Raw genomic sequence first — 15,811 nt, 5'->3', positions numbered from 1 at the left:
TTGTAGGAGTGGGTCACTAGATTAGGGGCACCACTTAGTGCTTCGATATACATTCTGACTTAACCCTCACAATACACAGCAAGGTAAATTATTTTATAATAAAATATTTTTATAACAATAGTTATCCTTTATTGAGTACTTAGTATATGCTTACTTTACTTATCTCCTTTGGCCCTCACAACCCTAGGAAGTTTAAAGTCAAGAAAGCCAAGACTTAAAGAAGTTAAATCTGTCCAAGGTCAAACAGGTTTTAAGTGGTATAGCTGAGATTTAAACCCGAGCCTCAGGGTAATTATGACTTGTCCAAGGCCGCACTGCTAATAAATGGCAGACCTGGGGTTTTAATCTAGGCCTACAACTCTGTAGTCACTTAGGTAGATGAGGAATGCAGGCTAGAATACATCTCCAGTGGGAGAATCACAGAAAACATTTCAAATATTTTATGACTTTACCTTCCAGAAATTCAACTGTATAAGGTCTCAGGTGGTCCAAGAATTTCCCTCTCACCATTCCTGAGCCATCCATATCCTTGGGAACTCAAAGAGAATCAGAAATCATTTGACACTGAACTTTATTTGTTCTGACCAACTGATATACCCGTCCACCCTGCTAGGAAACAGAGACAAAGTCCTGTGCAAAAGGCCAGAGACATTCCAAGATAAACATTGTGGCCAGGCCTCAAGAGCCCTGGAGAACAAGTTCTGTGGCTACCAGTCAACTGTCCAGTCAGGCCTCCTCTCTTCTCAGCTCAAAACTGGTACTGATTCTTCAAATGGCCGTCAGAGCCAAGCCTTAGAGACCAATAATAGACCTTGATGTCCAAAGTCTTGATTACAAAGAAATGTAAGTTACCCAGTTGTTGGTGAAAATCTAATTCTCTCTACTACTGGCCATGACCACAAAACGGGAGGAGAGGTGGTGAGGTGACCCAGAGATAGAAATTGGGAATTTCCAGTAAATATCAGGCAAGGCTGCCAAACTCATTCCACCAGAGAAGCCCTACAAGGAATGCCTACTGTTGCCCCAGAAACATTTTCCTAGAGCCACACAACCCATGCTAAGTGAGTGAGGGCTTACTCCCCAGAGACCTCCTTCCACCTACTTTGGCTTCTTCATTAATGTGGACCTGACTAGTTTAGATTCCATGGAACTGCTGCTTCCCAAAGCCGGTGAAAGGGTTTCCAACTATCAAGAAGAAGTCATCTCCCTTCTCTCTTGTTTCTAAAAGGTGGCTCCAAAGAGGGCTCATGAGTAGGTGAGGCCCGCTGAGAGAGGAGAAAACACTGCCCACAGCTATCCAACTCTCCATGGCCAGGACCAAAACCCTGGGACTTTTCTCTGCTACTCCAGCTCTAGCCACCTGGGGGCCCCTGGCTCCGGAGAATCAGGCAAACCCTGGCTGTGCTCCCAGGGACTGCTGAGAGTTGGGAAACCCATGCCCAGCAGGCCCCGGGGCAGCTCAGTTTCACAGGCACCTGAGGGCGGGCTAGTGCACCATGAAGTCTCAGGTTTCAGGGGGATGGCGTTTGCCCGTCTAAAAGCTTCTCTGTTCCTTGGAATTGTACAGAATGTCTCTTGTGGCTTTACCTCCTCCCTCCTTTTTTCCTGTTGACTCTCCCCATCCGGCTCTCTGAATCACCAGACTCCACAGGAAAGCAGCAGATGTTGACTTTACTTTCTGAAGCCAACGTCAGCTCCCTTCTGTGGAGTATGGAGCAGGCAGGAAGGTGAGACTCAGGGAATGGAGGAAGATAGTCCTCATCCTTTCCAAACTTGAGGGAGGATGGAGGGGGATTCTAAAAGGAGTCAGGGAGCTGTGGCAAAAAAAATCTTGGTTCCTGGGGCTAAGGAAAAACCCAAACCAAGGCCCCAGGGTTGGCTGTGGAACTGGGATCACGAAGCGGGAAGTACAGGGTGAAAGTGTTTCTGGTTTTGGTGACACCCTTTCTCGTCTGAGGTAAGGCCTCATCTCTTCCAGCAGCATCCTCATGACTCAAAAGTCAAGTCAGGCTGTAGGTCTGGGGAGACAGTCTAAAGGCTTCTTCTTGTCCATCTGAGCCCCCAAACCTTGGCTCTTATGCAAGTCTTTTGGAGAAGCTGCCAAGGAGGACTTTCTAGGGCGTTATTCTACATTCATTGCTCCAATTTCCCTTCTCTTTTTTCTTCCTCAGGGATTTTCTTACGGGTAAAGAAGCCAAGCTGTAGAGGAAGAGATAAGAGTCATCGCCAAATGTCCTGCCTGGGGACCTTGCCAACAGCCATCAGACATATCTGAAATCTTCACTTTTCTTCTGCTTCCAAAAATGAGATTCTAGTTTATTTTATTTGGCTTAGATTAATCCAACCAACATTTGTAGACTAGAGTGAAAGAGATCCAGGCAGGACACCCACAGCCTACTTAGCTGGCCAGCACAAATCCAGTTCCCCCAGCTCTAATCAAGGAGCCCTCAACTCATGGGCACCATGCCCCATATTTCCCACCAAAGCAGTGCTTACCTTCCAAAGACAGAAGACAAGGAGAGCAAGTAGGAGAAGCCCTCCCAGGACACTGCCAATAAGGATCCATAGGGAGATGAGGACAGGGCGGGTCTGAATCACCTCCAGCAGGCTCTGTGTGGGGAGGAGAGCTGTTTGGTACTTGTATCCTTTGTCCCAGCTAGCCTTACTTCCCATTATAGGGGTGACATAGAAGAATAAAAGAAAGAAACTGAGGCAGGAATAAGGCAGTCAGACCCAAGCATCCTGATTTATCACTTCCAACTCCCCAGCTGCTGCCTAATGAGGAGGCCTGGCTTCTGAAAAGGCCTCCAGGTGCCCTTGCCCAAATCCCACCCTCACTCTTTCCACTGCTCTCAAACTCAGGCTCCTATCCCACCTCACTCCAACGAGAGGCTTCAGGCAGCCGTAGGACACTGCCCTCCTTAGCTCCCAGCTCAAAGGTGCTGACCACCGTCAGAGACTTGAATTTGGCCTGTGGAACAAGTGGATTGGAAGACATTTAAAGTGAGCCATCATCAGGTGGTATGGTCTTAGAATCCCAACAGCAAAGATGAGGCTGGTAGGTACAACTTACAACATCTTCCAGACCAGAAAAAAAGGTTGGAGACCAATGGAGAAAGAGAGGAAGGGTGATAGATGGAAAGTCTCTGGCCCTTCATATGTGCTGTTTGCTCTACGTGGTATTATTTAACTCCCCTTTCTTTGGCTAGCCCCTACCCTTCCTTTAGGTTGAAATTTAGATGTCATCCACTCTGGAAATTAGAGAAATGTTTCCTCCTAACCCTCATCACCCTGGATTAGGTCTTATTATCCTGTTTACTTCTCTTTTACCACTGGACTATAAGGTCCTTGAGGTCAAGAGTTGTGTCTTACAAATGTATGTGTTTCTAGTGCCCGGTACCTAGCAGAGTACCAAGTACACATGAGTTCCTCAAGAAAGCTTTATTGAGAAAATAAATAAATGAATGAAAAAGGATACTGAGGAGAGATAAAGGGAGAACCAGACTTAGAGAAGGATGGTATCTCAGACTTTCCCATAAAATATACCTATATCCCAGGGATCTTGTGCTATTCAAAGTAAATAGCCCGTAGTGAGAAATAGCTGTTATAATTAAGATGTCATTTCCCTGCTCAGAAAGTCACACTGACTGCTGACTGCCTATCATATTTAAGTTTAATTTCATCTCCCTAGCTTTGGAGAACTTTCATAACCTAGATCCCTATAGCTCTACAATCTTGCCTCCCATTACCCTCCAATACTTATCATGCATATAATATCAACTATTTATTTACTTGTTTAAGAGAAATGCATTGAGTCACCATAATGAGTTAGGCATGGTGCTAAGTGTTGGGGACATTCTCCTCAGTATCTACCTAATACAGGTCCTTTTATATAGTAGGCATGTGATAGATTATTAACTGTTGGATTTAGATATCCTATAAATGTTGGTTATTGCCATAGCACCAAGGGATGATAAACAGAAGAAAATACAAGGATAATAACTACCTTTAATGAATCCATCTCCTTATTCATTTATTCTTTACAACTCCATGAAGTAGGTATTATATTCCCCATTTTAGAGATGAAGAGAAAGAATCGGAGAGAGATAAAATAACTTGTTCAAGGTCCAACAGATAGTAGGAGGCAAAGCTAGAACTTGAACATGAGTCTATGCCAAAGCCCATGAAGTTTCAGGTAGGAGTGGAAAGATGGTAGTAGAATAAAAGATTTTAAAAGAAAAAGAAAAGATTTACCCTCCGGAAAAATTCATTGTGAACCAGTCTCAATAGTCCAACAGAGACCTCGGTCCCCTTTGCCAGTCGCCCAAGATGGCACCTCACGACCTGACACCGAGTGTTGCTCCCATTCTGCCAGAAGAGAGAGACAGATCAGGATCTTGGAGTGGAAAAATCGCCTATTCTCCACCCCAAGTTCTATTCCCTGTTCTATTCCAAGGCTCTGAAATTTACTGCTCCCCTATGCATTCCCACTCTGGACATCTTCTTCACCTTCTTGTGACTCATACCAGTCTGTTCATGTACTGAAACTCCTCTGGGTGCACGGGGGGCTGTGGAGGCTCAGTCAGGTTCTGTACTGTGCAGCTTGCCTAGAGGGAGAGGCAATGTGAGAGACCCTCTTGATGGCAAGAGGCCAGCCATTCCAGGCTGAGCAGGAACATACTCCCACATTCTGTGGTTCTTCCCTGGGCAATCCCTTTCTTTCTCCCCAAACAAGCCACATGTGTTAAAGAAAGGTCTTCCAGAGGAAGGAGCCCTGAGAGTGGTGACCCAGCAGATGGGAGGTTAGGTAAGTTCACCAGATAGAGGTGGCAGGGATCCATCCACCCTTAGCCCAGACTCACATTGTTAGTGACGACTTGAGACAATGACAGGAAGTAGTTGCCCCCATGGGCTACAGCTGGAAGGAAGGCTGAGATGATGAGGCCACTGACCACATAGCAGCCAAGGTTCTGAACCTGAGAGGATTGGAAATGGGAAGAAGTGGGAGACAGAAGATCCTTCCTCTTCTGTCGCTTTACTCTAGATGCCACTGGAAATCTGAGAGAGACTCCCCTCCTTTCCTCAGGACTCCTCCCCCTACCCCTGCTCATGCCAAAGCCCCTCCAGCTTCTCACCCTAAGAGTGGTTTTGAATTCGGGACCCACTGGGAGGGTCCCATATGGGTGAACCTCATAGCGGTGCAGAGTGGACTCACTGCGTGGACACCAAGTCAGGAGGTACATGGTCACAGCCATGACACAGACACAGGGGCACATGATCAGCACACAGACACGGATTCAGGGAAGGCAGAACCAGCACATGGATAAAGAGATGGGTGTACATAAAGAAGATCGAAATGGGACATGACATAGACTTGGTACAAACTTTATGATCACAATACATTCCCCCCACCCCAGCTTCCCTCCCCAGGGCCTTGAGCAAAGCCCTATACCTAGGATGCATAGGTATACCTATACCTAGGAAAGTAAGATGCTTAAAAGGTTCAACTTGAGTGGGACTGAGAGTAAAAAGATGGAGCAGCCCAAGAGTTTTGGGGGAAACACTGAAACACATGGAAGGAAAGGGAGGAAACATAGATTATGAGCCTGGGGTCAGAATGGGGTCATAGTGGGGAGCTGAGCCATACCTGGAGAACAGGAGGTGGGGCTCATATTGAATGTAGGCTGAGATCTGGGCTGTGTTATCTTGAAGGGTCCCATTTTTCTCCAGGCTATTGCTGTAGGGTTAGGGGGAGAGGCTCACATCCTAGTCCCCTCTCAGACACACCTTCCCCCACAAGACCCAACAGGAGAGGCCTGGGAGGAAGTTTCCTTTGTTCTCACCTTGTAGCAGTCAGCCTCACAAGGACCTGGCTCAGGAGGGAGGAGCAGCTAAACTCAAACTCCAGCAAGAAGGTCACCTGGGATCATATGGGGTCATGGTATATTCCTCTTCATGAGGCCAGCAGAAGAACAAGAGCCCTTGTGTACCTCCTTCCCTAAACTCCCAGGCCCCACAGACTCCAGCACCTGCTCTCTCAGAGCCTCTTTCCCATTCACCTTGGCTCCAGTCCGAAAGACAGGGTGAGCCACACTGCAGAGCCGGACATGAGGGGAAGGAGCTGCACACTCCACCTTCACTGGGCTGTCCCTCTAAGAGCAGAGGAAGGGAGATGGGGCTGAAGCTGAGGCTGCAAGTGCTCTCCCACCTGCAGCCTCTGAACACTGAGCTTCCCTCTGGGCCTTCACAGCCCAGGCCCATACCCCTGTCTTCTCCTTCCTTTGGCTCTGACTCCTCCTAAACCACCCTCCATCCAGGTACCTGAGATGTGAAACTGGCCAGATGGAGGTTTCTGGAGAAGCTGAGACTCAGGCTAGTGTTGTAGGCATTTTCCTTCCTGTTCTCCAGAGTTGCTGACACCAGCACTTTCTGCCGACCTCCTCGAACCACGAATGGGTCCCTCCTAGGAGTGGTGGATAAGGGGAGAGCCCACGAGTTGAAAAACTGCCCAAAACATCACTTCTGCTTTCCTGGGCAACACACAACCCTCCAGCTCCCTGCAAGCTCCTTCCAGTCTGCTTCAGGTCACCCCAGTTTGGCCAGTTCATGCCTGTCTTACCTAGAGCCTCTGATGTCTACACTGGCTCGAAGCACCAGGTCTGTGATGCATTCATTGTCAGGGCCACAGTCCTTTGAGAAGGGGACCTAGAGGGGAAAAAAGGGGCTAAGGCCTGGTAGGAAGGCAAGGAGAAAGAAATGGAATTAGGGGAAAAGTGAAAAGAGAAGAGGGGGTGCCCAGATCAGATTTTGCCACAATATCAGGTCTCCACCCTCCACGCCTCTTGAAGTCACTGAGAAGGGCAGCATCGGGACTGAGAAACAGGGCTGGGCTTGGCACCACTGACCAGCTTTTGTATGGAGGTGGGTGAGCCCTCATCCAGCACAGGCCCTGGCTTCGTGGTGTTGTCCAATGCAAAGGTCACAGTCAAGGCCAGTGGCCGGAGGTAATCTGAGGTATCCTGAGGAAAACCAGAGTCAAGGATCATGGGGAGCCAGGGTTAGGGGTACAGCCCAGGCCCCGTGAAGAATGTGATTGTTATAGTGATCATTTACCCAGCACCTTGTCTGTGCTGGGTACTGTCCTAAGGGTTTATCAATACCATTACATTTAATTCTAACATACTCCCACAGTATAGTTGTTATTAGTGTCTTCTCCTGTCAGGCAAGGAACCTGAGGTTTGAAGGTTGTGTGACTTGAAGTAGACCAGTGGAGCTAGGCTTCAAACCCAGATCAGCCTGCTTCCAGAGGCTGAACTTCCTGGCTTTCTTGCCAATATAGCCAGAATTCCTCCTCCCATCAGCCCTCCCCTTCCTCCCAGGCCCTGATGAGAAGCACTTACTGCCCCTCCTCACCAGCACATGGAAGTGCAGCTGCTCACAGGTGACATTCCCTACGCTGAGCTGGAGCCTCCGAGGGGACAGCCTCTGGCCAGAGCCATCAAACACAGCCCGCGCCCCTGCCGTCCACTCATCTAGTGATGCTGTAAACCGCAAATCTGGACAGGGCAGGCAGGAACGACAGTGAAGGGGGTCAGGCAGAGACCAAGGCAGGTGGGGCTGAGAGTTGCTTAGGAGGCTCCTGCCACTCACAGAATCGGCGATTCCAGCGGCCAGGAGTGCGAGAGGTCACTTGGAAGCAAAGGGCTGCAGAAAGGCAGGCTGCCTCTTGGCCTCGCCGGCTGCAGTTCTTCTGAACCACACTGATGGCTGGTGGGGTAACTTCCAGGGAGGGGCCCAGGTGGACAATGGGCCGGGAGCTGGAAGCAGGGTGGGAAAGAAATCCTAGCAGTAAGAGGAAAGCCCTTTGAAAAAGGCAATCCCCAGTGTTGGCCTCCCAGAGGTCAAAGAAAAGAACAAGGGGCTAGCTGTATATGTGTCACCCTCCCCTGAACCTTCCAGTGGGAAGATAATAGCTGACATTGAAGAAATACTTGCCATGTGCTAGGCACTGTGTCAAGATCTTTACCCGAATGTGATTGGATCCTCACAATAAGCCTATGAGGTAGGCCCTACGATCATTCCCACTTTAAAAACTAGGAAATGGGGATGGCTGGGTGGCTCAGCGATTGGTCGGCTGCTTTTGGCTCAGGGCGTGATCCTGGGGTCCTGGGATCAAGTCCCACATCGGGCTCCCTGCATGGAGCCTGCTTCTCCCTCTGCCTTTCTCTCTTTCTCTCTCTCTCTCTCTCTCTCATGAATAAAGAAATAAAATCTTTAAAACAAAACAAACAAAAAGAACTAGGAAATGGAGGAACAGAACAAGTTGTTCAAGAAATACAAATCCAAGTCTGACTCCCAAGCCCTTGCTTTTAACGGCCACGCCACGCTGTCCAGTCTCCAGAGCTGGGACCTCTCACCTGAGCAGGACAGCTGCCCCTTGGGCACCCACAGCCACATCAACCAGGTCATCTCCATCCAGATCCAGCCGGCCATCCACACTACGGCCAAAGTAGCTGAGGGCCTGTGGCATGGAGATGGCAGCAATCCTCTGAGAGGAAGAGAGGGGAGACTGAGCAGGGACTCTCATGCCTGGCAACCCAGGCCACCCACCAGGCACACAATAAAGAATAAGAATAAGAAGGAATAAGAGAAATTAGCTTGTGTTCAGGAGTCTCTAATACAGCAGCCTGTATCCTACTGTATCCTTCCAGCTTTTTGACTACTGATAAAAAAGCACTTGTCCAGTTTGTGTCTCAAGGTCAGGGAAACATGGAGGAGCAAGGAGCATGCCCTCCACTCCTCCCACTTCCCTTCCTCCCATCCATGTCCCTGCTTTATCTGGACACTCCTGACCTGGGCAGGACGGGGCCTGATTCCACTCTGGGTGCCATGATATAGGTACAGGGCTCCGTGATGCCCATCCTCCAGGGGCGCCCCCACAGCCACATCAGCAAAACCATCTTGGTTCAGATCAGGAATGGCACCCATGGCAAAGCCAAACCGAGCATCCTGGGGGGGTTCTGGCTGAAGCGTGCCCTGGAGTGTCAGCAAGGACTGCTGGTGGAGGGAGAAGAAGACAGAAGATGCTGGCTTGATAGTCCCAAGCTGTCAGTGAGCCCGTGAATGGAGGAGCCTTCTCTCCCTTCTTTCCTCCACCCCCCCAAGACAAGTTCAAGGGGATCCCAGCAAGTCTCACCTGCCCCACCAGATACACATAAACACGCCCCGTCTCCTTATTCTGGGGTCCCAGGAACATGGGAGCAGCCACAAGTAAGACATTGGTTGTTCCATCCCCATCTGTATCCAGTGGGCAGAGCTCACTGCCAAAGTAGGAACCAATCTGGGGAATGGTGGAGAGTGGTGACCCCAGAGAAAAGACACAAGGTGATTATGGACAAATGAGAAGCATCTGCCAGCCTGCTAGTCTGGTCCTCACACCCTTTGCAGATTCTGCCAACCAGAGTTCAGCAAAGACTTTTCAGGCTCCTCTCTTGACCCTTCCCTTTCCTCCCCACAGCCTGAAGGTCCCTCAGGATCTGAGGGTCCCACCCTTCCTTGGATGTCCTACCTGCTCCCCCTGGAGGCTCTGGGCAACCCTCACAGCCCCATCTTTCTTAAGCTGGAAAGCGATGACCTTTCCTCTGTGTCTAAACCGAGGAGCTCCTGAGAGAAAGAGGCGGCGTCCACCCCGCAAAAGCATGGAGGAAACAGAGTAACCTAGAGGTGGGCAGGGAATCAAGGGCGAAAGGGAAAGCAGATGGGGTCAGAGTAGGAAGGTTCGCCAAAGGCACAGGAGGAGGTCCCAAGGAGAGCAGCAGATTAGTGAGAAACTGCTCTCATACCCTCGCACTGGTGAAGCATTTCCTCCTTGTCCCCCAGCCCCCTGCAGCCCTCTGCTACTCACCCAAGTAGGCTGCATGGTTCTGGAAAGCAGGGGGGAACTCATCTTCCAGGGCTGTCCGTGGGGGGAAAAGATGGTGACCCTCTTCGAGCCACAATACGGAGCCCCCCCAGTCGTAGGCCCCCACCATTCCAAAGAGAATCCCATCCTGTATGGCAGAAACAGATGGGGTCCCTTGAAAAGACATCAGGAAACAAGAAGTAAAAACCCCAGGAGTGAGAAGGCCACTAAAAGTACACTGGGGCCAGTTGGAAAGGCATGGGAAGGTCAGCATGTGCACTGGTTAAAGGAGCTATCTAGAAGAACCCTGAGTTGAAGTTGCCCAAGTCTCAAGTCTCAGGTTGGGAGAAGTCAAATGTTGAGAGAGGTCATAGTGGGGTCAGAGTCTGTCCAACCTTCAGCCGATGAGTGGAGAAACCAATCTGAGACATTTCCAGCCCGAAAGAGCTTTCATTTTCTCCATGGGACCCTTGAGCATGAGAAAATATCAAGGCAGTATCAGGGAAGACATTTTCTTCAACTTACTGAACTCCCCACAGAACCCCACCTACACCCACAGCTCCCCTTCCCCTGCCCCCCATTTCTCCAGGGTCATTGTTACCCTCGAGGCCAAAAATCCGGTCTCCCAGGGCATCTACAATGTCAGTCAGTGCAGCTTCATCTGTGACATTGAAGAAGAATCTCTCATCTGGGTCACTGGCAATCATTCGGATTTCCCGCAGGAAGGAAGTGGGGTCTCGCTGCCTCCGGAGATAGTGGCCAAGGACCTGAGGTCAGGAGAGCCAGGTGGGGTCAGCTAGCTGTGTGGAGTAGGATGTTAGGGCTGGCACAGGACACAGCCAATGAAAATGAAGGAGGGGCAGTATAGCTGATCTCTGGGAAGTGGTTGATGTCCATTTTCTTTGAGTTCTCTGTCCTCAATGTCACCACCCCCACTCCATCCTTCTGAATCCAGGGCAGAGTCTCACCGCGATCCCATAGCGGGTCACTCTTCCAGCCTCACAGGCCTTTAGTGCAGCGGGAAGCTCCTCCCCATCGTGTGACTCTCCATCCGTGACAACCACCAGCAGCCTGGCAGCCTCTGGTCGGCCACCACGGGACAGACTGAATCCTTCTGTGCTAAGAAGAGAGAAAAAAGAGTGAAGTGTGATCACATGTATGCAGATACACACACACACACACACACACACACACACACACCACTGTCAGCAGTTCACCAAGGTCAGGCATCTTGCCTTACAGACCATCTCCCTGACAGTGTCTGGCATGGGGACCAGCACACGGTAAGAGCTGCAATGTTTGAATATCAGAGAACACATAAAGCAGCATATCCTCAAAGCAAATATGTATAAAATCCATTCATTCACAGATTCATTCAGCAAACGGCACACTGAAGAGAGGACACATACAGTCAGAGGATGTAAAATCAAGGAGAGTGGTCAGGACAAGGGAGTCTTCCCAGATATGAGTCTTCAATCACTTTTGGCAAGTGGGCTAGGATGTGAGTGGTGGAGACCCCGAAGGCCAAGACCAAAGGGAGAGTGGAGGGATAGAGAGAGTTCGGTCTACAGAGATAGCCAAATCAGAAACATGGAAAGACACAGACATCAACAGTTTGAAGAATGTGTTGAGAAGGGTAGGCCGTGACAGCCGGCTTAGCCTTCCCCACCCACCAGTGTGCGCACAAAGAAAAGCACGCCAGACATCTTAGAATGGACACCCTGCACTCCAGACCCTCCCCTAAGCCTTCTAGGCCCTCCTCGCTCTGGCCTTCCAGGCTCCCCTTCCCAATGCCTCACCAGGCCACCAGGATTGCTTGTGCAGTCTTTGTTTCTCGTCCCTCTCGCCGACTCAGGTTCCTTGCTGCCCTCACCACTTCTTCCTTGGTTCGGAAATCTCCCAGGGACCACTCATGCACAGGGCTTTCTCCATACTGCACCAGTCCCACCTGAAATTGAAGTGTGTACTCACCTGGCATGTGTGTACTGAGGGTGACGAGATGGGTGCTTGGATACTACTGAAAACACTACCTATATTCACCTCCTCTCTCCCCATGTCTCCCTCTCCAAGCCCATCCAAATGGCCATCTCTTACCTGTACTTGCTCTGGGTCAATGAACAGTCTCCCTACCAGTCTTCGTAGGAAAGTCTGAACTTCAGACCAGGGATAGATGCTATTGGAGCCATCCAAGACGATGACAACATCCATGTAGGTGGGACAGCCTAGGAGGAGGGGTGTTCTGATGAGGAACAGAGGTGTAGAAGGATACTGGGCACGAAGACAGCAAGGGAAAAGGTCACAGGAGGGCACATTCCATTCAAACACTTTTTAGGCACTTCTGAACATGCAAGGAAGGTAGTATGCCAGGCCCTGGGTAAATGAAGAAATGAATAAAAGAGGAGTTGAGCATGCATACAACTTACAAGAGGAAGGAGGAAGAGGAGGAGGAGGAGAAGAAGAAGGGAGGAAGAAGAGAAAGAGGAAGAATTTAAGTGTTAGGTAAAACAGAGCACCACGCTGTAGGAGAACAGGAGGGGCAGCCTGACGGTGGGGAATTGAAGGAGGCAGCCCTGAAGATGTTTGAGGAGAGGAGACTATAAGAAGATGCATTTACATGGAGAACACTTTAAATAAAAGGACACAGAGGTATAAAAATAGATGACAAAGAGGAGAATGGGGAGGGAACTGCTATGGCCAAGGTACAGTGTGTGGAGGGACATAGTGAGTTCACTTTATGGAGTCTTGATGCCCTGGCAAATAGTCTGAATTCAAATCTGTTAGGAGACATGGAACCTTTGCAGCACATCAAGTAACAAGGAGGAAAGCTGTGTGGGCCACCTGCCCAGCATCTACCCTATTGCCCCATCTTTTTCCCCCCCTGCACTGGGTGCTGGCTCACGTTGTGCGGTGGGTGCCAGGCTGCCCTGGGGCCGGAATGAAGCATCTACGCGGGCACATATCCCAGAACTGAAGACAGAGGAGCCGCAAGCACGAGACCAGAGAGGGGCACAAGCCTGGGGATAGGTAGAGGAAATATTGCCCCCAGGCGTGGGAGGGGGGCATAGAAACCCCTCCCCGAGATTCCCCTCCTTTCTCTCTAGGGTTTCAAACTTTTTTTTTGGGGGGGGGGGGTTTCAAACTTCTTGACCACTCCACATAGACCCGTCTCCCTCACCATACCACCCTTTTCTCTGCCAAATCCTTCAGAGACCCCTTTCCTTAGTCACCATGAATCCCCCATCGTTGTCTGTCTCTAGCAGAGACATTCCCAGGTGCATATTCACAGCAGGATGAGATGAATTTCCCAGTGGATAGTCACCTGGTTGGAAGGGGGTAGAAGAGAATGAGATCATGGGGTCACATGTGGAGTTCTTGAATTTAGGGTGATTTGGAAAGAGGATGAGGTCAGGATCAAGTCAAAGACGGAGTATGTGGGACATGGGGTTGAAGGTGAGGTGTGAGGGGCCAAAGGTCCTAGCATATCAGGTTAGGGGCTAGGAGTGGAAGAGTGAGGCACCCTCTTACCCAAATGGCCTTTGGCACATGGAGCACTGTGGGAGCCCCCGACAGGGCAGCGATAAACATCCCCCCTTCTGTCTCCTGAAGGCCCATCCCAGGGGGCGCCCACCAGCATCCTGGGAGGAAAACATGAGTATGAACTTTGTGTGAACATGACCTTTGAGATAGGACAGAGGGAAAATGCATGGAATAGCAAGTCCCGAACCCCAGCCACTTCCAAAAGACCAGATTTCTTTAGATTCCCATCTGTCTCACCACCCCCTTTAAGAGCTCTACCATAGTCCCAACCCCATGGCCCTCTGGTGTCTTTCCTCACCATCGACGGCCACCCCCGACATGTTGTAAGACACTATATCCAAATTCTGCCTCAGGTGGCCCTGGGAAGAGGCGCGGGTGATGCACATCCAGGTTAAAGGGGGAGCACAGACCTGGGAGGCAGGATCAGAAGAGTAGCAGGCAGCAGTCAGAGAGGCTAGTGAATGACTGGAGAGGCACAACCAGAGAGAAGCACGAAGGGAACGTCTTGATCTCAGTCTATCTCCCTGTTTCTTACTCACAAGTTGTCTTGGCCTCTGTCAACACCTTGTACTCAGAGCCTCCAAGCAAGGATGATCTGCTTCCTGTGTTTGGGTCCAGATATCTAACCTGTGGCCCTCTGCCATGCTGGTCACAGCTGTGTTTCCATTCCCACCCCTGAAATCTCATTCACAAATATGTCTGGAAGGGTCAGGTTCCTCTTTTGCACATCATTCCTCCTACACATCCTCCTCCTGAAGCTGCAAGAGTCATAGAGGGAGAGGGGCCTTTCTGCAGCCCAGAACAATTGTTCCTTCCAGATTCTCCCCAAACACAGGACCCCAGAGAGGACAAGAGGAGGCTAGTGGGGACTGCATGGCAAGGTCTCCTGTCTGTCTCTTCATGACTCCCAGAGTCACTGTCACACTCTCAATCTGTTTCTCCACTGTCTAGGTCTGTGCATGATTCCAGCCCTGAAAACCTCAGTGGTAATTAACTGGGTGGGGCCACTCGCCTGCCCACACACATGGTTTGCCAACCATCCTTACCAAGGGTCCCATCACCCCAAAGTTCCCCACAGCCTGCTCCTTTCCTAACTCATCCACTCTCCCAACTGCTCCCCGCTTACTTGCACTTCTTCCATAACTTTCAGCCCACTCTAAAGACACCCCCTACTCTTGTCCTGGCTGATTCTCACCCCCCACCCCACCCCAATCCCTTTAAAATCAGATCTGGTATGGGGTGCCTGGCTGACTCAGCCAGTAACCACACTATTTTTGACCTCAGAGTCGGGAGTTCAAGCCCCATGCTGGGCATAGAATTTACTTAAAAATAAAACAAAATTTAAAGAATTTAAAGAAATCAGAGCTGGTATTTTAGGAAACAAAGATTACAGGGCACTAGTGAGGAAATCGTCCAGGCCTCTGGTCCCTCCCACGGTTCTTCCTTGTCTGGCTCTCTCCTTTCAAGCAACTCCCCTCAGGCCACACCCACCCCTCCCCCCACATCCCACCACCAATAGCTATAAGCTGTCTCAAACCATGTTCCTTTTCAGAAAGGTGTTTTCTGTGTGAGCCTTTTTGCATCCGGGAAACTGGCAGGGCTCTATGACCAGCAACTGTAGCTCATTGGTTAGATAAACTGTTCTCACCACAGAGTTAGTTATGCCTCAGGCTCCAGAGACCACCATGGGTAGAAAGAAGTTGGATGGAGGATAATAAAAATCAGACTAGCCACGTGGAAGGTCACATCCTTCTTTTTGGTCCACTCACTCCTCTGGGGCTTAGGATAAAGATTTTAGATAACTAGACACCAGTCTGACACAAAGCCCTGCCTATCTCAATACTCAAGCACTGGTGTGGGTATAAAAATGAAGACACACACACATACACACAAACACACACACGTATACACACAACACACAGACACACACCGTGCAGAATCAGTGTTAACTTTTCACTCTAACTCCCAAAGATTTTAACCCAAAAAGTCCCAATGCCTAACAACCCATACACCTTTCTCCCCAGCAGGAATGGAGGTCAACCTCCCTCACCGGTCAGGAACACCACGGGCAAAAGCAGGTGAGGGATGAGGGGGAGTTCCATGCCTGGTTGTTCTCTGTCCGTATGAGAAGTCCTCTGTGCCTCTGTCCTTCTCCTTTTCTGTTTTCTTTACTTTCCCTCCCATCCTGCCCCCTCCCACTGGCAGCTAAAAATAAAATGGGAGGAGTAATGGTGGGAACACCGGGGAGCCCCAGACCAAGGAAAGGAGGACTGAGCCATCTTAGCCTCTTTCCCTGCCCCAGTACTGCCCCCTGGAGGCATCATCTCAATATCCAAAGAACACAATTCTTGATTTCTGCAGTTTCTCTCTCCT

General features: G+C 50.0%; 1 protein-coding gene across 4 annotated transcripts; it reads right to left on the bottom strand.

Annotated features, from left to right (window-relative positions):
• Positions 1–554: 554 nt before the first annotated feature.
• On the bottom strand, positions 555–15,741 carry ITGA10 (integrin subunit alpha 10). Of its 4 annotated transcripts, XM_025983038.2 has the most exons (30): positions 15,489–15,741; positions 13,737–13,848; positions 13,427–13,536; positions 13,129–13,220; positions 12,801–12,915; positions 11,996–12,123; positions 11,701–11,849; positions 10,870–11,020; positions 10,503–10,668; positions 10,297–10,370; positions 9,905–10,049; positions 9,569–9,717; positions 9,197–9,340; positions 8,854–9,057; positions 8,418–8,548; positions 7,651–7,817; positions 7,414–7,556; positions 6,906–7,019; positions 6,620–6,705; positions 6,322–6,463; positions 6,060–6,152; positions 5,844–5,920; positions 5,648–5,737; positions 5,136–5,214; positions 4,863–4,976; positions 4,527–4,607; positions 4,255–4,368; positions 2,876–2,971; positions 2,497–2,610; positions 555–2,199 (listed from the first exon to the last, which is right to left on the bottom strand). In XM_025983038.2, exons 1-30 carry the CDS (start codon positions 15,538–15,540, stop codon positions 2,134–2,136), a joined length of 3,498 nt encoding a protein of 1,165 aa, XP_025838823.1. In that variant the 5' UTR covers positions 15,541–15,741; the 3' UTR covers positions 555–2,133. The 4 variants fall into 4 exon arrangements, 3 of the variants coding, with proteins under 3 accessions (XP_025838823.1, XP_072622800.1, XP_025838824.1); XR_012003044.1 differs by lacking the exon at positions 5,136–5,214 and having other exon boundaries at positions 15,489–15,677; XM_072766699.1 differs by lacking the exon at positions 2,876–2,971 and having other exon boundaries at positions 15,489–15,677.
• Between the last annotated feature and the right edge of the window lie 70 nt (positions 15,742–15,811).

Source organism: Vulpes vulpes, chromosome 8 (genome assembly GCF_048418805.1).
Source record: "Vulpes vulpes isolate BD-2025 chromosome 8, VulVul3, whole genome shotgun sequence".
Taxonomy (NCBI): Eukaryota; Metazoa; Chordata; class Mammalia; order Carnivora; family Canidae; genus Vulpes; species Vulpes vulpes.
The sequence above is the reverse complement of the archived record's forward strand: the minus strand, read 5'-3'. Positions and strand labels throughout refer to the sequence as shown.